General features: G+C 37.0%; 1 protein-coding gene across 1 annotated transcript; it reads right to left on the reverse strand.

Moving 5' to 3' along the window:
• Window positions 1-1,661: 1,661 nt before the first annotated feature.
• LOC108639276 lies at window positions 1,662-23,123 on the reverse strand. The gene is made up of 8 exons (XM_018070528.1): window positions 23,058-23,123; window positions 19,869-20,033; window positions 18,449-18,505; window positions 17,865-17,987; window positions 15,792-15,839; window positions 13,262-13,350; window positions 11,678-11,770; window positions 1,662-4,415 (listed from the first exon to the last, which is right to left on the reverse strand). Exons 2-8 carry the CDS (start codon window positions 19,978-19,980, stop codon window positions 4,236-4,238), a joined length of 702 nt encoding a protein of 233 aa, XP_017926017.1. The 5' UTR covers window positions 19,981-20,033; window positions 23,058-23,123; the 3' UTR covers window positions 1,662-4,235.
• Window positions 23,124-24,853: the final 1,730 nt, after the last annotated feature.

Raw genomic sequence — 24,853 nt, forward strand, 5'->3', positions numbered from 1 at the left:
TTTAAAATGTACACAATGAAATTTGTATCCACCTTTATTTTACCTTAATGTTTTACAAAACTTTGGTTCAGAATGTACCATGCAACTGCAAGTGTTATTGTAGGCTATACCAACGCAGAAGCGATGCCACTCTGCAATACCACAGCTTCAACCATTTTGCTTATTTACTGTTCTAACATGAGGAAAAAGTGTGGATTTCCACCCAACTAGTACATTTAGAGCAAGATACATATCCAATAATACATGGGAAAGGTGTATATATACGAATACGACAAGAGTCAGGGAGACAAACTTATAGTTCTAGTACAGATAGTAAAGCTACTGTTGTCAGAATGAATTTTTGAGTTATCTCCAAAAAAAGTAGATAATGCAATATGAAAACACTGGAGACAGAATTAAGAAGACATTGTATAACTTTTACAGTAATATAATATACCAACAAAGAGATAACTCAGGGTTCATATTTGAGGACTTATCTCGGTGTCCTTCTGAAAGGAAAATTTCATTTAAAAAAATGTTTTATTCTCACCCAAAGTATTTTTATCCCATTTCCATGTTCCCGAGGCTCCTCCCAGAAGTGATTTTTCCCGGCATAAATTCCTCTTACAGAATGGAATCACCAGCAGTTAACATAGAATAATTGAAGTTGGAAGAGACCTCCAGAAATCATGTAGTCAGCTCTGCTGCTCGGTAGAGGTCAACTGAAATGTGTTACTCATCACTTGTTATGCACATCATTACATTTTGACTAATTCATGGCTGACTTTGAGATCCATCTGACCATCAGGAACAAATCTTAGAGTTCTTCTTTTCATCTAATGCAAGAACTGGGGCTTGTTCTGTATCCAGGTTACACTTCGTTAGCTCCAGTTTCAAAAACATTGAGCAATTATTCCTGTTAATTATTAGGCTCATTTAAATAAGAGATAATTGAGAAGAATGAGTACCATACAGATATTGAAATGCTTTAGATAGTTTGTCAGACGGTCTTTAAAAGCACAGGTAATTTTTACCATGCCAAAAACATTGTTTTGAAAAAGAAAAAAAAAGTTATAGCAAAAGTACATCAGTGTGACAGGATGAAATGTTATTTTCTCTACTCTTGACTCAAACATGTAAAATAATTTTAAGGTTTATCTTAAAAGTAAAGCTTAATAGTCAGCAAAGATAGCCCAACATTTGAAATGCAAAACATATTTTTTTATAATGTTACTAGTCAACATATGATAGTAGTTAACACTAGTGTAATACTAAATTAGTGTGATTAATAGTGTACTATGAGTTTATTCAAGGCAATTACATAATTAAATTAATTATACACAGAAAATGTGGGGGTGCCAGTAAAGGAAGCAGCAAAGGTCAGAATTTATAGGTTTTCTGAAACTGCACTTTGGATTATATATCCTCTGTTTCTAAATAACAGCTGTATATGTAGTCAAACTGAAAACAAGCCAAACTCATAATTAATTACTATTAACTACTTTCTGTCTTTCTAAGCTATCAAAGAAATTAAGCTGATACCTGACTCAGAGGTGGTGCAAATTCTAATACAGCTGCAGTGAATAATGAGGAACGTATGACTTTCTAAATAGTCAGAAGTACCCATATGCATGGACAGATATACTTAATTCTTTCTCTTTATTTTCCTTCATTTCTTCTCATATAGGAAAAACAGGTAATTTGATATGCCACTTAAACAGTTAACACGATGTTTATTGAGGAGCTAAAGCTTCAAATGACTGGCAATCAATTAAATTTCTGTTGTCGATAGACAACATACTTGTTACTTTACCATACATCCTAGGGCACCACTTCAATTAGCCTTATTTGCAGCTCCCTGTACAACTGTAGAATACCATGCAGCCAGAGGTGAGCTTAGGGCTAAAAGAATGTTTTTAAACATAACCATTATAACTTCTTTGAACTGCAATTTGCACTCATTTGGGAAATTATTGGTACTGTAATAAAAAGGCTTTGGAACTGATATGGACATTTCAAGACATGGTCCTCTGCTCAGCTATGTGAGAACTACAGGTTTTTAGCCAGGGATAGTGTAGTTAACTCTTCTACTCATTAGTTTTCTAGAAGGATGAAGGAATGTGCATAGAGTCACACTATTCTTTCTAAGCTTTATTATCAAACTTTTTGTTTGTTCTTCTCCATTTCATACTTTTTAGCTATTTTTTTTCCTAGTGTGTCTTTCTGTTCTCTCTACTGTGTCTTTCTGTTCTCACCTGTTCTATTTCTCTAATCAGGTGCCATTACTATCTATGTCAAATGACACTACTATCTTATTTTTTAACTGTGAAACTTTACAAAATTATTGCTGCTGTTTTCCATAAGGGCTTTTTTCCCTTGAATTGTTAAAAAAAAAATCTCATTTCTAAGGCAGACAGTAAAAGTACAAAATTCTGCACATAACCATAATTTAAGATTTAATTATAAAATAGATTCAAAATTCACTGAGGTCAACATTACTTTTGTGGTGATATCAGCAACGCTGATTTCATTTGTGTGCTTTGTATGAGTTTTATGATGACTTATCTTTTCATCAATTTGCCATCTAGAGAGCAAATTTTTGTAATTTAGTGAGATGATCACATTGCCAGTAATAAATATATGACTATGAAGTGTTTGTGTATCACAGAGTGAAATTATTGTACCTGTTGCATAATCTAATCAATTTCTTGTGCAACATCATAAGTAGTGCTAAAATAATTTCATTCTAGTGTAATGTGTGATGAAAACAGTACCTAGAGTTTTGGGGCTTCTTTTTCTTCCCACTTACTTATTGAGCTCTTGGCAGGTCCAGAATTTTTAAGTATTATTTAGAGAATACTCAAAATCTGTTCAGTCAGCATTGAAACGAACAAAATTATTTTCACTATCTGAAGAATACAATAAGCAAGCCACGAAAGCTTTTAAGATATAATAGACCTTTGGAGTTTGGTCTACAATAGATAATTGTCTTACTGCAATGTTCATTGGTGTGACTGACTGATTGACTGACTCTGACTGACTGACTGACCTTAGGGTTCCTATTTCAGGTATGCACTGTTGATGATATTTACACAGAGCAATTCCTGCAAGTGTTGTGTATCTTACAGTCTGTTTTGCTGCAACTAAGCAACAGCTTCTTGGCTAGATGCATCATGTCTCTAATTTTTGCACATACATTCCTAAATTCCTTACATGACAGAAAATTGCTACTAAATCATGGTGGAACTCCATATACAGCAGTGCAGAACCACATCTTTAACACGTACTCATCTGGATCACTTTTAGTTTGTTTTCTCTTGTATTTCAAATGTGTTAAGCCCTGTAGGGTATGATCTATGGACATTTAAGTGTTGTCATCTTCTATTTCACACCAACAGATCCTGTTGCTAAAAGACAGGTACTCTTACTGCTCCTCCAGTATACCACACATAAGCACCTAGTGTTTATTTAATTCAGTTATTTTGAACATAATTATTTTTCAGATGTTGTTCTGCACTCTGCTTTGTAGATGAACATGATTGCATTTCTCCTCTAGGATTCAGAGGTGGAAGCCAATATGTCAGAGCAACTTTCTGCCAGTGTTCACAGGCACCTGTCAGTGTCTCCTTCCAGCTACCTGCACACTGTGCATCTGATGCTCTGTATACATCTTAGAGAGGTGGATAGATGCTGAAATTGCATAATGGAGTGTATGGAATGACTTGGAGATACAAGTGCAGAGGGATGTTCTAACTTTCAGCTTCTTCCCTCATTCTCAGTTAGACCTGAGACACCTTTTCCACTCCTTTCTCAAAGTCAGTCCGGATATGCACATATGTGTTTAATAACTTCTAAATGTTTTCTTGTCAAGTTCAGAGCTTATAACAGACATTTTAAAAAAAGTAAAACATTTACCACAGGGAGAACTCACTGCACTTTTTATGTTCATATTCACGTATGTTCCTTCTTTTTCCATCTTTGAAATATCCCCCATGTATTTTTCCTATTCCAGAAGATTTCATATCCTTGAAAAGATAATTGTTCAGGTAAGACACAGAGACTGATCTGTTGGTATGTTTTTCAAATTTAGCCTTTCTCTATTGCTGTTGAAAGTAGGGAAATAAAAGATGTCAGTGACTCAGAAACTACGTAAATGTAAGATTTCAGCCAAAACAGAAATTAGTTGATCTCAAACTTCCTCCTCTTCTTAGGAGTGTGGGCACTTAAGCCACTGAAAGGTAGACAAGTTACTTTTCCTATAAATATGACACCCTGAAGTAAAAATTTTTGTCCTCGTTGGGTTCTTTGTTTTCCAGCTTGCAAATATCAAGTGAGTCGTCATTCACATGCAGATAGTAACGTCTATCTTCATAGCATTGGAACTGTACTGAATCTCCTTGGCAGTGCATGATGAAAAAGTTATTATCTTCATTCAGCTATGAAAATATACAAGGTAAAGAATGCATGTTACATTTTTAAAGCCTTTCTATAGGGTTTTGTGTGACAAAAGTTCATATATGTTGCTGGCTTGTTGTATTTTGAATGCTTTTGGCCAATGACACATTTTTAAATAAATTTTTGACAACACCTAATCATTTTGGGACAGATTTTGTGATAATTATGAATAAAATAATACCCATCTTCCTCAGAGCACTGAATAATAACATAGCTTCATTTTTTTGCTTCACAGAAAAAAAAAGTCAATCCACAGTTTTTCTTGCCTCTTTTGAAGTAAAATTAGAACGTTACAGTAGAAATTACTGTTAAACAACTGTTCTATTACCTATGATTTTTCCATACATCTCGTTTCCAATGTGCTTTTTTTAAGACCCATCTCTGCAGGAATAGCTACATTTCAAACAGTCCCTCTGTGTGTGTGGTTGTATTTAGCCTCTTTAGGCCCCTTAGGGTGAGGACTAAGAAATAGTCCTTACCAGAAAACATCATGCTAGAGAGAGGAAGAGTATGTGCGAAAGGTAGCCTTGGAAACCATAAGACCTGGAGACTAGCAGCCCTGTGAAATTTGTAAAACCTGGTAAGCTTGGGGTACCAAGGAGCTGCTGAACCTGCCCACATCCTCCAGCACACACTGGCACCTACCACGGGTCATGTAACCCACACCACATATGTGATCACAGCTGCTGAAATGAGGAACCCCATGTGCGACTGTGCACAACTCGAGGAACCCCTTGGAGCCCGTGCTCCTGATTGTGTACACTGAGTGAAGGAGTAACTCAGAAGACTGTGTGAATAGTTATCTGCTGCTAATCATAAGACCCTACTGGCAATAGCAAGACCTTAATTAACAGAAAATTGAGATTTGTATTTCTGGCAACTCAGCCTCCTGTCAGGGAGCAGGGAATATACGATATCTTTTGGGAAAGACTGAATGCATCATAATCTAATTATTTCAACTTTCCCTTTGAGTGACCTCTTTGAACACTCATCCTACCCAAAAGACAGTTCTGTAACACTAACAGGTCTGATGCATTATCATTGCTTAAGGAGACCTCTAAAAGGAAACTGAGCAGGCCCAGAGAAGAGCAGCAAGGCTGGTGAAGGGACTCGAGCACAAGTCCTATGAGGAGAGGCTGAAGGAACTGAGGTTGTTTAGCCTGGAGAGGAGGAGGCTCAGGGGAGACCTCCTCACTCTCTACAGCTCCCTGAAAGGAGGTTGTAGCCAGGTGGGGGTTGGTCTCTTCTCTCAGGCATCTATCAGTAAGACAAGAGGGCATGGTCTTAAGCTGTGCCAGGGGAGGTTTAGGTTGGATATTAGGAAGAAATTCTTTTCAGAGAGGGTAATCAGATATTGGATTGGGCTGCCCAGGGAGGTGATGGATTGTCCATCCCTGGAGGTTTTTAAGATGAGACTGGATGTGGCACTTAGTGCCATGGTCTAGTAACCACAGTGATGTTGGATCAAGGGTTGGACTTGATGATCTCAGAGGTCCCTTCCAACCCAATTGATTCTATGATTCTACAATTCTGTGAATGCTTGGTGAAAAGGATGAGACTATTAAAACATCAGAGCTACACTTGAGATTGCAGCGTTGGTAATAATGAACTTTCCATGGAAGGAGCAATGTGTCCTTTCAGCCTGTATGACAAAAGGCCCGTTTGACAGTTATGGTAGAGTACCTGAAAGAAACTTGAGGACACACCTTCTATACCAGCAAAGCTATAATGGGAAGCAGCTAAAACATTCTGTCCTGATCGAGTCAGTGTAACAACAGTGTATCTGCAGCTTCAATCCAAAAAGTCTGTTTTAAATAATACTGTTAAGAAAGTTGAGGAAAATTTGTCTTTAGAAAAGAAATATCTTTTAGGGACTCAGAATGGATATAAGGAAACATATATGGAATAAGACATTTTGGTGAAAGAAAATCTGCAGAAGCAAGGAGAGAGATTCATATGTATGATGCAGAAATCCATTCTAGAGCGAGGGAGATGCCAGTGTGGTCTGCTGAATGTGAAGCCAAAATTAAATGCTTGTAAAAGGAGATTGAGATAGAAAAAATAAAAAATGCCTACTGTAACAGCATGAAATGATGGAAAATTAGATGGACAACTATCACAGGAAAAATTATTTGGTGAATGACATTATGCGACTAGGAGAAGAAAGAGGAACTGGGAGTAGAAGCATAGTGAAACACTGCTAGGACTAGGAGTTGCAGTAGGTCATTGGAGAACAAATTGTTTTGCAAGAAATCATGACAGAGGTAATTTTCTATTATGGCCTGTAAAGAAGGATGGTGGAGAATGTAGTCAACTACTGCCAGAAAAAGTTCTTCCTGACGACAGCTTCTACAGCAGCAGGGATGCCTGAGAGGTTGTTTGGAAATTCCAGGAAAAGAACTGCTGCTTTTCAGCTACCATCTGACCATTTGTTTTCCATTGCATTAAATGAAGAACCAATTTGCAGATTAGGTTTCACATTTAGTGCCAAAAAAAACACCTTTTCTTATGTCCCACAAGTGATTCACAATGCACTTGCAATAGCACATGTATGCTCATGTTTGAAAAATGCTACAAATATTGTCTCCACATGTTAAAGAAAAATACATCAGTGATGGGAGCTACAGAAAGAGATGTGAGGGAGTAGTATCCAAGGTTTAAATAAATAGACTCAAAATTATGTAAAGTCAGATTGAATAAGGCACAGTGAGCAGGCTAAGTTCAGCTGCTACGCTCTAAACTAGGACGCAGCCAGAAGATGAAAAGGAATAGATATGAAGGCCAGATGAAACAGAACATCTTGCATTGTTACAACTCATTGTGCAAAGGAGTACAGGGCACACTGCAATCTACATATTGCCTCTTAAGAAACAAGGAAATGAGCACATGATTAAACAAGCATGAGTTGTACAATGATAATAGGCAAACTAGTAAAACTGAGCTGCCACCAAAATTGCATACGAGAAGCTATGGACCTTGAAAGGTATTACAAATTAATTAAGTGATTTGTGGCTAAAATAGGGTTGACGACACACCAGTGTTTTGGCTGCTGCTAAGCAGTGCACGTACAACATTAAGAGTTTCTCTTTCTTCTGACTCAGCCTCAGTGAGTAGGCTGGGGTGCGCAAAAGGCTGGGAGGGGACGCAGACGGAACAGCTGTCTCAGAGTGGCTGAAGAGATACTCCATGGTATATGATGTCATGGTCAGGCATAAAAACTGATGTTTTTAAGGAGGATGTGAGGTTGAGTGGGTGGGAGTTTGCTTCCAAGGAGGCTATTGCTCAGAGACTGGAAGGGTATTGATCTGCTTGTGGGAGGAGATGAGTAATTGGGGTTTTTCTGACATTCACGTGGGGGTTTTTTGAGTCTTTTGCTTGACTCAAAAGTTTTCTTACTTTTGCTTTTGCTATTCTCTCCTCTGTCCACAGGCAGGGAGTGGGTTTGGGTGAGTAACTGGGCTGGGGGCTTTGATGCTGGCTGGGGCCAACACACTTCAGTGCTTTTTCTTCTCACAGCTGGTCCTGTGCAACCAATCCTGGCTCAGCTGGTTCAGGTGTATTGGACACCCCTCCACTGAAAGTAAACTGTAGCCTGCAGTCTGCTGCTAAAGGGGTCAAGAATAATGTTTTGGAAATATCAGTTGTATCAGTCTGCCCCATTTGATTGCCATTCGTACTGAGGCAGTAGGATAACTGATACAGCAGCCCAGCCGTCAATAGTGGCATGACTTTGTTCAGCCCAGAATCGTCCTCTTTCACCCTCTGTCAGACTGTCACACTGGCCATATGTGACTCCTGAAGCTTGCTAATCACTCCTTGGCTCTCCAATAGATGAATCAACAGTTGCAGCCAAAAAAATCCCCTCAAGCTGCACCCTGGGTGCCAAAAAGGACTGTGGGTGGTTGACCTCAGCTGGCTGCCAAACACATACTTAAAAGGTCAGAAATTCTGAACCAAGGTATTTTGGTGGGCCTCACATTACAGGTTTTACCTGGTTAAAGTTTATTTTGGCCTATTTAACTGGAGTAAAGGGTATGTCTCACAATAAGATCTTTCCTGAGTGCATAGCTAGCCTCCAATGTAAGCTCTCTGTCTTATTTAGCTTCATCTAACTACTCAGTAAAATATAGAGGACTCTAGAATAAAAATTGTTACAGCTATTAATGGGACTTTTACAGCTGCAGTCCTTCAGGTCTCAGTTCACCTAGGCTGAGGAATTCCAGTCAAAGTTTTGGGGAAATGCTGTCAATATACAGTCACCTATTAACCCTGAATTATCCAGCAAAGAACAACAACTTGAAGAGGAGCAGTCAGATCCAGTGATAGAATTGTTGAATTCTGTTTTTTACTTATCTTTTAAGCAAATGCTTTAATCCAAGAAAATTTGAAACTGAGAGAAAACTGAGTGCTACTAGTGCTTAGGAAAAGCTGAGAGGGATAAGTATACATATGTAAAAGTCTGAGGGTGGTAATATGTCAAGAATAATAAAATATTATAGTTGAACCAGAACAGAAACTACACTGAAGGGAGATACTACAGATATGTACTGAAAAAATGCGTACCTTTCTGATAGCAAATATATACTCACTAATTCCTGTTCTTCTGGAAGAGTAAAAAAAAAATAGTTAAATATATACATAATTAATGAAACTGGTAAAATGGGAGCCATATTGTCTAGTGGAAGAATTATATGTAAGGGGTTGGGACACATTCCCTCGCTGTCAACATATTGTGGGGATAAAACTGGGAAAACCTTTTTGGTGGTGGAGTTAAAAGGAAATACTGTTCTGTGTCTCTTAATTCATCATGTTGTATGGCTAACTGCATTTGCTTCTATGAAATTATTAATTCTGATAAGCATGTTCTACTACAGAGTTAAAATAATCACAGTTATAAGTAAATGCAAGCCTGCACCTGAGTAAACCACTGGGGATGGTCTCTCCTCTGCTGCTCTAGCTGGAATACTGCAACTGTGTGTGCTTTGTGAGGCTGTAACCGTGTCTACTGTGCAGTTTTCTACTCTTTCCATGATAGTGTTGCAATAAATATTGGTTTTCATCTGTGTTACCTTCCCGGCTTAATGCCCTATCAGTATCAGATGTTATTACAAACTATTATGTGCTGTAACAAGTTTTTATTATTTTATTGCCATAAGAACCTAATTCTTATGGCGATAAGAATTCACTGGTAGTGAACCATGTCTCCACAAGCCTTGGTAACAGAAATAGGTGTTGACAACACGATATGCAACTCTACCTGCTGGTATAACAGCAGGCTCCATAGATTCTCACATTTCTGATAATTCTACTGGCACTATTTAAATAAAAAAAGGGAAATGCCTGTCTTTAAGATTATGGTTCAAAGGTACTGGACTAAAAGTCACATTTCAGCCTCACACAGCTTTGCATTGTCCATGAGAAGTATTTTTCCATCTCAGTGCACTTTTCCATCCTAAGGACAATGGAGGCTCTACTCATCACACTAGAAATTTTTTACTCATCAGTGCACTCATTTTAGATGGTTTATTTAGAATCTCATGAGTCAGACTTGCCTAAGATTTTGCCTCTTGGCCCAAATGGATGTAATTCAAGTAATGGATGTAATTCAGACTACTGATTTCTTCTCGCAAAAATGAGTAACATTTCTTCTTCTGTTTGAGTGTATTAACAAGAAACCATGATGAGCAGATCACTGTCTGTCTTGTTAGGCCACATATGGGTTCTCAGATTGAATTTTTCATTTTAATTCTTTTTAGAAAACTGAACTGATGAATAGGTGTCTACAGGCAACTGTTACAGCTCTTTTTCCCAGATGTTTCCCCAGACTTGCAGACATCAAGACTAATTCTTTCCCTGTGAACAGCTCCACAGAAAAAGGCATGTATTTTCATTTGAAAAAAAAAAAAGAAATATATTTTAGAAGGATACAATATGACCGTGAAAGTTTACATAATACAAGGAGGGGACTAGTAGTTGCCTTATAAATTTCCTAAGCTTTGTTGCTTTCTCCTGTGTAGAGTCAAGGAATATTAGTGGCAGGTAAGTAACTCAGTAGAACTTACACAAAGGACCCACTTAGATTTTCCAAGCCCAGTATGCAGGAGATTATTACTTAATTAGTATAGCTCATACTTTTGGAAGATCATTTCAGAAAGACTTCATTTTACCAGAATCGGTAAATCAATCCTTTCTGGTTTAGGAGAAAGGTTAGCAATGTTAGAAATATTAGGCTGGGAATTTCAGGTATTTGGGGTTTCATATTCACTGTTATGAAGTTCTGAAACTATCTGATCCCAGATAGCTCTAATTTTGCTTGCTGTAACTGGAAAGTTTGTCTTTTCAGTTTCCCTAAATAATAAACTCGCAAGGCTACAACCCTAATAAAAATTATTATTATGTACATTTTCTTAGTTTTGCATTTCTTTTAGGTTACAATGTCCATTTAAGGTATCTTAGAGACCAATTAAAGTCATTTTCTTCATGTGCTTACAATGTTTTATCATCCCTATCTAGAGAAGAGCCAACAAAATCAAGCTTTCATCGCAAAAACATGTTAAGAATCATAGAATCATAGAATCATAGAATCGATTGGGTTGGAAAAGACCTCTGAGATCATTGAGTCCAACCCTTGGTCCAAAGAAAACAGCTGGCAACCTGTTTTTCTATCCACAAGGCATTACTCCTGATCTGTAGTCATCTAATGATACAGGATTCATTCTGAACATATGACAGGAAGGGCTTACTTTTGATCTCTTCATTAGAATAAATCATATATGCATCTTTTACATCTTTATTACTTCCCCGAAGTTTATGACTCATGGTATCACTATTTCTTACAAATGTTCCAACCTCTGTAATCTGATTCTTCTAGACCTGCTAAACACTGATCCAGATTTTCTAGCTCTTGTCTAAGAACTTCTACCAGAAGAAAACTACTTTGTATCTCCCTGCATTTTATGTGAGCAAAATACAGGAAATATAACCATCTTTCATGTATTAATTGATAGTCAGATATTTTGTCTGTAGATTGAAAGATGTGCTCATACATACAAGTCAGGTAAAAAAAAAGGAAATTTTTTTCCTGAAGGAAATAATAAAGATCAGCTGAAAGTAAAAGAAAGGAAACAATTTGTCACCTAACCAGTAATAGCAGGATGCACTTAGATGCCCTTTTTATGCAGCTACGTTTGCATACAGAGTGTCTCACACACATTTTGGGGGGGTTTTGATCAAGATTGTATACCTGTTTGAAGTCAGGATCTTCATGGGTGCATGTTTTCATGTTGCATCTTTTCATGGAAGGACAATCTGGCTCTGAACACGATGCTTTTACGACCTATGTTTACAACCACCAAGATTTGTTAAATTTATAATTTAGTTTGGTAATTTTTTTTCATATTTTGATTTTTTAGCTCATCAAATGTGGCATTAATTCTAAAGAAAACTATCTTTTTTATAAAGTTCATTAATTATCATAGTCAAATTATCCAAGATGAATAGGTTGGTAAGTTTCTGAAACATTTCCATGAATATATTCCTCTTTTAACATTTGCAACACAAAATGAATTGGGTTGAAAGCCAATACTGAAGGTAGACCTTCAGAATGTTTAATGGTCAGATTCTGTTTTGCAACACAGCACAGACTGAACCATGTTGTATAAGGATACCAAAATCTTATTACAGATAAAAAACCTTGTTGACTTCCATATCAGAATTCCTGTTGAAATTAAGAAAATTATTTCTATTCTGGTGGAAAAAGAAGGTCCATGATCTTTCCAAGGTTTTTACACCATCTTCCCTCATTTTCAGATAAGAACTGCTTTCAGTGATGTCAAGAAACATAATCTGTTATGACCTCGAATTTTAAAAGAAGTCATTTGTAAGTTAAATCCATTAGGGGTCAGAATTCAATTATTTTCTTGATTTGGTGGAACATGCCTCAAACAATTAATTTAGGAAAAGGTAACCCCTAAACAGAAAAAAAATCCTTTCACAATAATCACTCTTTCAAGGACAGAAAGGAAATAGTATATAAATATAATTTTATGTACCTTACAGCATACATTTCCCCAAATAATTTCAGGAAATAGATTTTATAGAAAGTCATCTATGAGTTAAAAAACAAATGAAAAACATCCAAGACTTTTAAAGGAAGTACTTAGTGATTTACACCATCATGCATGGCCAGCATTAGATGAAGGGTTATTCTTTATCTCAACACAACCTGTGTAAACAGACCTTCTTGGATCTTTGCCCTGTTTTAGGGGGTAGATTGCAACATAGCATTCTTTCTCATAGCATTTCTTCCAACACAGAAAGATTTTGGTAATGGTTATAACGCCTCAATAGGGAAGACTATCCTTGCCTTCTCTTCCAACCATAAACAAACCTTCACAAGACTGGAGAAAATGAGAATGCTCAGACAACAGGTGGTTTAAAACAGGATATTCTGTTTCAGCTCAGTATTTTCTTTTCATCACATTCCTCATCTTGCAGCGTGGGTTGATTAGGAGAAAACAATTCCCTTCTTAAACTCTTCTCTTTCCAAGGCAAGATGCCTGATTTCTCCTCCCCTCTTATTTCCTGCGTGTTTTCTGGTTAAGAAGTCCCCTCTTCTTCCACGGAGACTGAACCCTAACAACCCCGATTGTCTCCTAACCCAAAGATTTTCTTGGAATTTTTCCCCAGAAAGAATAAAAGGAGGTACTTGGAAATTGTGGAATGTGGAAGGTGGTAAGTAAAGTGAATTTGAAAAAGTCTGTGGGGAAATTGTTCTGTAGTAAGAAAGAGCACTCACTAGTTATAGAGGAAATGAACAATTTCTTACCTTCAGAGAGAGGCGCTTCTTACCCTTGCACAATAGGACAAATTCATTAAGCTTTGATCTCTGAGTGAGGCTCACCAAATTTTTAGAATCTGTTTTACAAAGAGAAGAATATTGTAATAATAGGAGTATCACTTTGTAAAATGAAGCACAGATAAATATACTTTACAAAGAGAAAACATTCAGGTTTACTTTACATTGATAGGTATAGGCACAGAAATAAATATAATCATTCTTGATACCACTCTCCTGTGTAAAATATTTAAAGCCTATCATTTTATGAGGCTTTAATTTTGCCATATATACACTTTATTTCTCTACATTTATAGCTAATGTATGGAATATCAGTTATACATTAATATATATAAAATGAACTACAAAGACACATACAGCAGTAGTTAACACATACATATAATACACATGTGGGTAGAGCCCTTCCCAAGTCTTCGTTTGCGAAGCCTAGCCATGATTATGGGATATACATGACTACATATATGTTGTTATGGAAAACATAGGATTTTTTTCCCCTTTTGCTTTCTTCATGCTTTCAAGATCAAAACCCTTCTACTATCGTTATTGTGGGTGCATTGGATTAACTCTTCTTGAGATAATACTGGTTTTTCTCCTGCAGGAAGTAAGACTATATCAATAATATGCTTCTCAGCTTGATAAACTGACAATATTTGTTACCTTCTGGTACTGCAAGGCCTCAGTAAAAAACAAATAAATTAAGTACCCTTTGCCAACATAAAAGCACTACCTGTTACAACCTGTTGCAAACCCATTACATCAACGACTATCCAGTGATGCTATATCTATCTGACTGACTTGCAAATTTACTTCAAATAATACCATTTGTGCTTTTAAAACTATCTCAGGTGTACCATTTGAGATAAAAAATACAAAAGACAGTGGCAGTTGATCTATATGTCCCTCACTGCAGCAACTGAACACAAATTTTACAGAGGTTAGGAAATTATGCATTAATAGTTGCAGTTAAGAAGACTTTTTTTTTCATATTACCAAGGGTATTTTTTAGTCTCCAAATTAGCAGAACATATTCATCCCACCTGACTCATTTTAGCTTCTCTAATCCTGGCCATGATTTTAGCTGCCCCAACTTTCCCCACCTACATTGCTTTTGTGTTAGTCTTCTGAAGGAATTTTGTCTGAGACAGGTACCGCATGAAGATATCATAAAAATCCATGTTAAAAATTGAGATGAATTCTCCAGCCTAAACTGAGTTCATTTTAGTCTGCTTACATGCATATTCAGACAAATATAGTAGACCTAAAAATGTAGTAGGTCTACAATTCTGTCATTTTTGTTGCTTTTTCTGACATCAGTTTAGATTTTAATTTCAGTTACAGCTGCAATTTCAGCCATAATGTGTAAGAAACACATTAGAAAGCAAGAGAGATTTCTTATGCAAGTCAAGAGTGTTCTGACTTGGAGGTGAGAGTGACAACAAAAGAGGTATGCTGGAGTCCATCCAGTTGACCAGGGACATAAGACAACATGAGTTACATCCTAACTATCCTTGGCTTTCCTCATCTATAGAGTTTATTGTGACATGCTTTATACATTGTTTAGACTGAGTAAATCCAAAGAAGTCCAATTTTCTCTATCACCTCCAAAAGATGTGACAAGCGGTCTACCAGCAGCCAGCAAGTGGCAAGGAAAGTAAGAAACCTTTCCATGATTTTATAAGTGTACTTCCACTTTCTGATGGCCTTTGAATTAATTACCTAGTCTTTCTGGTTACTAAAGCCTTACCAGAGTTTAAGGGGCAATTTTAAAATCCATGCAGAGAAAATGCCTTGAAATTAATGAAATCCAGTAACTTCCTGCTTGGAATGTCCCTAAAATGCAAAGTATTGGAAACTGGGAGGATATCAGTATTTTATACTGTTCCACAGAAATCTTCATTTGGCCTTTGTTCAAGGTGCAGTACTGGACCAGATGGTTATTTGTTCTCAGTGATTACAGCAGCCTTTGGTAGCTGGAATTGGAATGCATTTTTCATCCACTGTAATACCTGGAACCAATATATCTTTAATTTTCCCAATTGTTTCTTAGGCATACAATACGAAAGTTGCAAAAGTGTGCTTCCTCTTCCTCGTATCCATTTCTTTTTGTTTTTCCTCTCCTGCTACAACAAGGTTTTTGCTAGCTAAGATCCATATGCCAGCAATAGAGCATTTGCACTTTTCTATAAAAAAATTGGATTTTCTAGCTTAAATACAATATATTCTCTTATATAAATTTGTGTTCAGTCCAAGCCGCTAGTCCTAATTTGCTAAAGCAAATTTTGTGCATTTTAAGATTTCTTCTCATGGAACACAGAAAGGCTATTTCATTTTTAGAATTCTCCAATAACCTGACCTAAGTGAAAAATCTGGGACAATATGTTACTTCTAATATCAAGTCTATGTATAAAACATTACTAACTTCTTTCCCTACTTGCAAACATATCTTCAAAACTAGACCCTAACAAACAGAATGATACCCTTTATTTCACAGGAGATTTACCAGTAATTTCTGATTCATTCCTCGTAAACACGCTCAACCACGCGATGTCTAAAATAGAAAATATTTAACAAATATGTGGAATTAGAGACATACGTTCTTGACATTTAAAAACGTTACAAACAATTTAAAGAATTGTTTTAAAACATAATCTGAGAAAGAGCATGTAATAGCAATAAGCATCAGATTTCTTCTCTTCTGAATCTCTGAATTCATTTAACCCCGGAAGGCTTTACAGTTAGACTTGTTAACAGGTACCCCAAAGTCTGAACTCTGAATCTAATAAGTGTACTGATTGATTGATTAATTATGTTGTGCAAAAGCAAATGCACCTGAGAAACTAGAGAGGGGTAATCAAATGTAAGGTCTAAAATCCTGTTAGAGGGGAGCTTGAAAGTGCTTTGGCAGCAGAAGTGAGTACCCTAATAAGAAATGTACAAGACTAGAAGGTAACAAATAGCAATAGCAGGCGGTTTAAGGCTTTTCTAACACTGTCCTGAATCACCCAGACAGTCAGCTGGGAAAGGCATCACTCACTTTAGGTCAAAGTCACAAACATCAAATGGTTCCTAATATTATATTGTCCTAAGTGTGTCATCATGAATATATGTTTGTGGTGCTTGTGCGTTTGTATACACAATAATATTACATAGCATTTTCTTTCCGTGTGTTTGTTTTTCTTCTAGAAATATCTTATACATTAGGACTGTTAGATGATTTATCTATTCACAAACTGCTTCCATTGTATACCTATACAGGTTTTGATTTTGTTAATAAATTAACAATACTGATTGTATGAGTTACCTCAAAATCCTATTATATTATCAAGAAGAAACTTAAAAAGACATAAATCACACTAAATACCTTATCAGTGTAGCTGTCATTATTTACAATTTAATAGAATAAAAATTACATAAATTAAATTTATAAATATATTAAGTGAGTGTTACATTTCTTTATCTGAAGCATATGTAATGAACTCATTCTGTAAAAGCTGGGGGTTTGTAAGAAATAGTTTCAATAATTTGATAGCTAAATTATAGATTTCAACTTTTCCCTGTATTTTGGTTAGAAATATGGTTTATTGGGTTTTTTCACCCCTGCTTTCACATCTCTGGAAAGTGTATCACTCAAATAATTGCATTTGATATTATTTGACTTTATCAAAAGAACACCCTCTAACAGGCCCTTTCATGATGTTAGTTATGATAATATGTTTGGTGTCAAATTCAGAAGCCCCATTTGAGACAAAAGAATTGTTTGAGACAAAATAACCCCACAAATTCCAAAATATGCTCTGTTTTTCTCCATTTTGCCCTTGTCTCTGAGGATTATCTTTATGTTCTCTGTCTTTAGAGCTAAATCTCTAGTCTTCCCACTAAGTCAAGTGAGCATGAACAATATAATCTTCTTATCATTTAAGTATATTACATACCTCCTGTAAACCAGGATAAAAGTTTTCTTGTATCACTATCAATATTTATAAAGATGCAGTATAATGTTATGTCTACAAAAAACGTAGAATCATAGAATCATCTAGGTTGAAAAAGACCTATATGATCATCAAATGTGAACACTGATCTGACACTGCCAATTCCACCATGTTCCTCATCACTGTATCTACACACCTAAATCCCTCCAGGGGTGGTGACAATCATTCCTTGATCAGCCTTTCCCAAAGCTTGGCAGCACACTGACTGGAGAAAATTTTCTGGCACAGCTTGAGGCCATTTCCTCTCATCCTGTCTCTTGCTATTCGGGAGAAGAGGCTGTCCCACACCTCACCACAGCCTCCTCTCTCGTAGTTGTAGAAAGCAATAAGGTTTCCCCTGAGACTCCTTTTCTCCAGGTTAAATAACCTCAGCTCCCTCAGTCGCTCCTCACAGGACCTGTGCTCCAGACCCTTCACCAGCTCTGTTGCCCCTCTCTGGACACACTCCAGCACCTCAATGTCTTTCTTGACATTGGGCACAGTGAGGTGCCCAGAGCTGGACACAGTACATATAACAGTACATTTGAAAACGTCCTGAGTACTACACATACAGTTGGTAAGTTTTGGTATATAAAGCACACTACCTTCACGGGATTGTGAATCCTTGATTGATATTTCGTGATGGCCATCTTCATCTATGTCAAAATGCACTGTTTTTGAATCTTCAGTTAGTATATAACATTTCACTGTTCGTCGCAGACTAAACACTAAGCAAAAATGAATTGTAATTAATTTTGCTAGCAACAGAGAAATGGTAAAATTCCATAATAAAAGATCAAGTGTATTTTTCTAGCAATCATTACTTGATAATCTATGTATATTCGAACTGTGGGCAGAATAGCCATATATATTAGAAGTCCTAGGGTGGGCTTAAGCAGCTGGTTTGGGGGATTGATGGTGGTGTGAAGAAAGAAAATAAATATTTCTTTGTTTAGAAGGCTATCTCAGTGAAGAAGAAAAGACATATGCCAAACTTTATGGAGAGTTAACTTGTGTGAAACTTGAGCTTGAAAAAACAGCTTCCAACCCAAGAGTCTGAGGGATAGTGTAAGAAGGAGGGATTGTGGACAACCTGCACATAGCTGCCTTCAAGAATTCTAACGGGGACAGTATGAATTTAAAAATGAGAACCAACATTACCAGTTGGCTGGTGAATGAGTAGACTTACAGTAGGGAATAGAGCCCACTGGGAAGTCGGAGCCAGAGCGAGGTTTTGCACAGAAGCCTTTAAATGGAGAGACATGAGAAAAACAAAGTTACAAGATTTTATTCTTAAGAAAAAAAGAGGTAAAGCAGAGAATGGTTCTCTGCAGCATACTGTTTCTGAACTAGTTTCCTTTATTTCATAGGTAAGTACTTCCCTGTTTCCCAGTCTTGCACTTTGAAAATTGGATCTGTGTACAAACAAGAGTTTTAGGTTAGAGTGCATATGGCTACCTAAAATAGCAGCATTTATTTTGGGAACCAGACATCTCTCACTGAAAAAAATGCAGGTATTTTTGGCTAAAAGTTGCCAGGAGGGAAATTGTTCCCTATTGTTACTGAACACAACTGTGCTCTTCTGGATGTCAGAAGGATGTAGGTCCAGACGCTTGGGTGTCAGACACCTACAGGAAAAAACCATAGTCCCAATTTTGATTATGTTTAGCTGAACATTGTTTACTGGAAGAGATTTGCTACGCTGAAATCAAGTTAAGACATTTCTGAGATCACACAGACCTCTAGGGTATGTTGCAAGATAAAAAGTCCTTTCTTTGCCAGAACAATTAGGCAAGCAAAACAACAGGATACACAGAATGCACCAGCAGTGGCATAATGTTTTAGGAATGCGTGGCTTCACCAAAAACTTTGTTACTTATTTTATATTGAGGTATCTCCTCTGAAACATCTGTATTTAAGCAGATATTTTGAAAAAAATATTGTTGTTTCAAAGAAGCTTTCTTCCTACCCTGTTTACACTAAGCAGAAACTCTGCACACACAATAAAAGAGAAGGATGACACACATTCTGAAAGCCCAAACCACACCCTCCAGAAGTGGCAGGTCTGACACATTCGGTGTTGGACCTTTAGCATGTGCATAGCTGATTTACGCCTGGGCAAAGGCTTTCTCTTCAAAAACAACTGGCTATCAGGCTTCCAGAGAAAAACACAGGTTGTTCTAGAAACCAACAGGACAACAACTACAATAATCAATACAGCAAACCTTTTAAAAATTATTATATTGTGGTAGCTATAGTGTAGGAATTCTGTATCTAACTCGAATCATAAGAACTAGTACAGTGCTCAAACCAAAATGGTTCGTAAGCCTGCTTATGACATTCACTCTTTTCCAGGGAGGTACAGATGCACTTTAGGAATTACTTATCTGAATTCGGCGGTGTGAAAAATCTAGTGCTGATATTTTAAGGAGTATTTCTCTTCTGGTCATTTTAAAGGCATCTTTTGGGTTTCAGTTCCACAAGTATTTTTATTTTTTGGTGGCACTATAGATAAACTGTTCAAGATACTTAATTTTGTTGAATTCTGCATTGGATTGGAATAATCTTTCCAAGATTACCAAGATATCTGTCACTCATGTAAGAGTTACCTGATTTTCCACGAAGTGTTTTCCTTTTCCTAAGCATAGGTTGTTTCTTAACAGACTGCCTTCGACGGCAAGACACTTCATATGGCTTTTTATGACCTGAGCGGAGCAGCATTCTGGGAGCATCCGAGAAATACCGATAACCTCAGCTGACTTTCTTTTCCAGTCCTAAAGAAGGAGTTAAGATCTGTCACAAGACTTCCTGTTTCTGTTGAGCAACAAGTTTGCAAACATAAGTTTGATAAAGGAAACAGATAAACTCAATAAATGTTTGAGTGCTTGCATGACCCAAGCACATGTCTAGCAAGGCAAAAATGGTGTGTTTCCAGTAATGGTAAATAACAGTAATGAAGTTAACTATCTACATTTCCACTAAGATGCAGGATATCATGGATAACAGAGTTTTGTTGAAGTAATATATTTTGAAAGAGTTCCCCTTAGATAAGACATAAGCAGTTTATGTGACTTCAATTTCTTTATGCTTGTCAGTCGTAGGAAACTAGCTACACTTTGCTAGCTGGACTGAAAAAAGCAATTCATTTTGTCTTTCAGGATACAGTCCAAGATAATTTTCAAAGTATTAATAAGTGATTGAAAATGATGGTAACTTCAACACAGCATAATCTGATTCTCAGGAAAGACATGCAGCTCTATTGCAACCTTAAACTGAAGTTCAGGAAATTTTGCCTCAGGAATGAGGACTGGAATTTGAAAATTTGAGGAGTATACTATAATTATTAAGGAATATAATTTAGTTTAGATATCCAAAGGAGAGATCAATGTCTAAGAATGGGAACTACATTGATAGAGGAACCCTGTAGGCAACTAAGATATTCTGTTGTTGCAAGTTAAATCACTGCATTTCAGAAAACCTAAGGGTCTCACTTTGGCTTGAAGAAAGGGAAACTGAAATTCTGAAGTCTACACACTCTCTTGAAATCAACTGTTTATGACTACTGCTTATGGCAAGTGCAGACCAAAGAAAATAACTAGCTTCAATTCTGTCTAGTATCCTGGTGAATGAACCAATGAGGATGGGTACAATTCTTAGTGCTGTGCAGCTTTGCACAGAATAACTAAGAATCTGTTAGACCAGAGAGATCATGGCTCTGACACAAGTGTAATGACTTGTGAATTCACCCAGGGAAGGTGAGAGTAGTTCTGTTTTCTGATTTGGTTTAGTTTCTTGATGCAGAGTTTCACATTAAATATTTACATGAAATAGTAGAAATGAAAGAATTCTGTCCTTGGTAATGCTCTTCTTATCAAATACAAAGGGTAACTAAGTCCCTTTTTCACTCTCTTTGACACTTTAGTTATAACAACATTCAGTAAAGTCACTGAAAAGTGAAACATTCATTATAAGGAATTAATTTGCTCTGCCTAGTAAAGATGTCTCATTTTTTGAATGTCTGACAACTTGCAGCCAGAGGTAGAAATAAAAGGCCAAGTCTTCCTCACCTAGCTAAAATTGCTCTATTGCTGAACATTCAAAACAAAAGAAAATACTCTTTGTGGTTTTTCAGTAAGTCCTAGAACCTGATCTCTGGAAACATCTACTTGAATAGGGCTCTGCGGTGTAAGTGGGCACTAATAGTGGATTGTGGATCTTGAGAGATATTATTGTGCTAGGTGTTCCGTGTTAACAAAGCATTAAGACTTTGCTGCATCTATGAGGCTCAAACCCAGACACTTAATCCCTTACTTAAGATTATGAAAATATAAGTGTAATTCTAATTCAACTGCTCTTGATCAGAAGTTCTGAAGATCCTGATTTCTGATTTTTATCTACATTCATAGTCTTGAGGGTGTGTTATTTACACTTGCCACTGTAAGAAAAGAAGGAGAATGATCACAAGTCAAGACACTGAAGAATTCCTGAAGAGGGTAGAACAGTTCAAAGACATTTTCAGAAGCGTATTTAGGAAGTGGAAAAATTCTTAGGAAACTTTCTGTGATGAATGATGGACTGTAACCTTGAAGTTCTGAAGGACTGTTCTAAAGTTTAATTATTTTGGCTTGTTTAAACAAGTAGAAAATGGAAAAGTCTACAGTAGAACTTCACCTCTGTTAGCTCTACAAAACAATTAAAGATCTCTACAATAAATAACAGAAGCTTCCACAGCTTGAATTGCCTCACATGTCCCTGAAGACTAAATGACACATAAATATTCTTATTTCAATAAGCATTTCCTCTCATGAAATGTTCTTCCATAGATGTTACCTACTCCCACTTTTTTCATTTAGTCATAGTTTTTAATGCTGTGTATCTCTCTCTATGTCAATTTCTTTATTTTAATGTCTTTCGTGCCTATTTCTTCAGGTTTTTTTTCTTTCTTCTGTAAGGTTTATACTGCTTGAAGAGGACTAGGAAGATCTGGATACTGTTCTTGGCTGCAGACATGTCTATCTACCATTATTTTGGAAATCTGGATCTGTTTTTTTCATTTTGTATCTAAGTACAAGGGAGTTAAAACTCTCTAAATTGCTGAAACTAGATATAAGTGAGTACATTTGTGGCTAATGACAAGAAGATCATCCTAAAAGCAGAGGGAATCTTAATTTTTTTCCTACTACACAGACCATATAAATTCATTTATATGAAGGCAGCAAAGAAAATCTGTTATATAGCCTCTCTTACCCCCTTAGTGTTCTTAACCACCATTCTCTCTTTCACTTAACCCCAAGACACATCTGATCATCAAATTAAATCAAATTCAGTAGATGAAAACAACATTTAAAATTTTGGAGTACATTCGCACAGCGGTGTCTTCCAAATACTATTTCATGCTGTATTGGTATATTCATAACAAGATATGTCTAAGAACATCAAAAGATCAGAACTGTTTTTCTTGAGGGTATTGGGTTGCAGCTGTTAGTCCTGCTAGCAAAGATCATAAGTAACTCCTCCAGGTTTGTTCCAATTTATCGGGATTGAAAAGAACTTTTGGCATCCTATAGCTAATAAATAATGAGGTTATAGTATCTTTCAAATCAGACATTGCAAAATCTATAAACTAAATACAGGAATATCCAAAACCAGATATAAACTAGATGAAGAAAGAGATTTCAGAAGAAAATTTTAAAGTCAACTGAAAAAAATCACTATTTCATCACTAAACAAACAGTCTGATAATATAATCTTAAATTGAAGCCTGTTTAATCCTGCTGTAATCTTCCATTCTTGCTTACCTTATTTTGCCTGTTATTTTCTCTGCTGGGATACTTCTACTCAACAGAATGCTAGAAGCAGCTCTGTTACAGCGAATTTATTGCCTGAACACAGGGCAGGAAGCCAAACCTCCGAATAAAAGAAAAGTCTGACGTGGACCTAATCTTCTAGATCTCTACATACTCTCATTTATATCAATATTCTAATGGCTCTAACTGCTCCTGGAATTCCAGGAGTGTTGGAAACAGTAAGAACAAACTTTTAAATGTCTGTTTCTTTAACATACCACAGAAGCTTTCCAGCCTGGAACTGCATGCAAATTTTTTGCCAGGAGTTCTGAGCAATGCATGAGTATACTCATAAATTATATTCTCACATTTTGTTCTTGCTATTTGTCGAGGTTGCTATTCTTTCAATGTTGATTCACATGCAGATAATGGGTTTATAGTAATATAGACACATTAAAAGTAGGAGTGTATTCTCTGTTGCAGGGAGCTCAAGACCAGCTAACTGCTTAAACATTTACACAGCTATCAAATGGGCTTTGCAGGCACTGCATCAATGGCAATACTTGGACTGCTTGTGACATGAGTGAACTTGTCACAGCAGATGTGCTACATTTCTTTGCCCATGAAGCCCAGATAGTAACTAGGTCTTTCATTATCAAATTTAGTATGTTCAATTGGCTTTATCTATCTATGTATATACGTTCCTAACCATTTGCTAAGACAAGGACTTTTCCTCACACCACACCACCTGTGAGAAGGCTGGGGGGCACAAGAAGCTGGGAGGAGACACTGCTGGGACAGCTGACCCTGGCTGACCAAAGGGATATTCCATACTATATGGTGCAAAGCTCAGTAACATAAACTAGGGGAAAAGATGGCTGCAGGCCACTGCTTGGGAATTGGTTGGACGTCGGTTAGCAGGGGGTTAGCAGCTGCTTAGCAGCTGCATTGTGTATCATTTGTTTTGTATTCTAATTATTTTATAACAGTTATTTTTATTTTCCCTTCTTTTTCTGACCCTTTAAACTATCTCAACAGCTGAATTTTACTTTTTTTGCCCCAAATTCTCTTCCCCATCCTGGGGTGCCGATGGGGCAGTGAGCAAGTGGCTTGTGTGGTGTTTAGCTGCCTGCTGGGTTAATCCCCAACAGTCCCTTTTGGCACCCAACCCATAAGGGTGGGAAGAGTTGGGATAATGACAGATATCATGACAGCATGTCAAAACTATTATTTTTATAAGCAATTCACAGTATTGATTTAATAGTCACTGCTCACAACACTGATCTCAGTGTCATTGTGTGTATTCTCAGAGTTGCATTATGTAACATCTTACTTGCTGTGTATGTTCCCTGTTGTGCTATTTATCACCTCTGGGTTAAGGTTATAATGTTGTTGTACTTTGTAACACAGGTTTGGGATATGATGAAATTCCTGTTGTGAGGATTGCGGCGTGCATGCACCCGGCATTGCCACCATGTCTGCATGGCAGGAGCTACCTTGGAAATGGCCTGTAACTGCACCATCCACCTCCTCCCCTCAGAGAGCCTATCCATGAGGGAGACACACCCCTCCATCCTCCCCTTCTCCTTCAGGGGCGTTACAACAGCTCTTGGGAAGTCTCAATATCCTCAGCGTGTTCAAACCAGCATGTTTGTATTGCTGTGATGCATGATTGTGTTTCAGGTCTTGTCTAAGGCTTATACAATTACGTAAGAACATCACCCAGAGATCTGCCCCAAGGCTGGATAGTTACGAGTGACAGGGTGTGTGGGATGGTGTGGCCAAGTGCCTAGGACAGTGGGCACCTC

This window comes from Manacus vitellinus, unplaced genomic scaffold (genome assembly GCF_001715985.3).
Source record: "Manacus vitellinus isolate BGI_N305 unplaced genomic scaffold, ASM171598v3 scaffold_18_pilon, whole genome shotgun sequence".
In the NCBI taxonomy this organism is placed as follows: Eukaryota; Metazoa; Chordata; class Aves; order Passeriformes; family Pipridae; genus Manacus; species Manacus vitellinus.

What these genes read in the sequence shown, in the direction of transcription:
- LOC108639276 (XM_018070528.1), bottom strand. Translation starts at nt 19,980, where the DNA reads ATGCTGCTCCGCTCAGGTCATAAAAAGCCATATGAAGTGTCTTGCCGT. An exon ending in GGATTCACAATCCCGTGAAG is followed by an intron (nt 15,840 to 17,864) that starts GTAGTGTGCTTT and finishes TTTCTATTTTAG; the next exon opens with ACATCGCGTGGTTGAGCGTG. An exon ending in AAGATCCTGACTTCAAACAG is followed by an intron (nt 4,416 to 11,677) that starts GTATACAATCTT and finishes ATATTTTCATAG; the next exon opens with CTGAATGAAGATAATAACTT.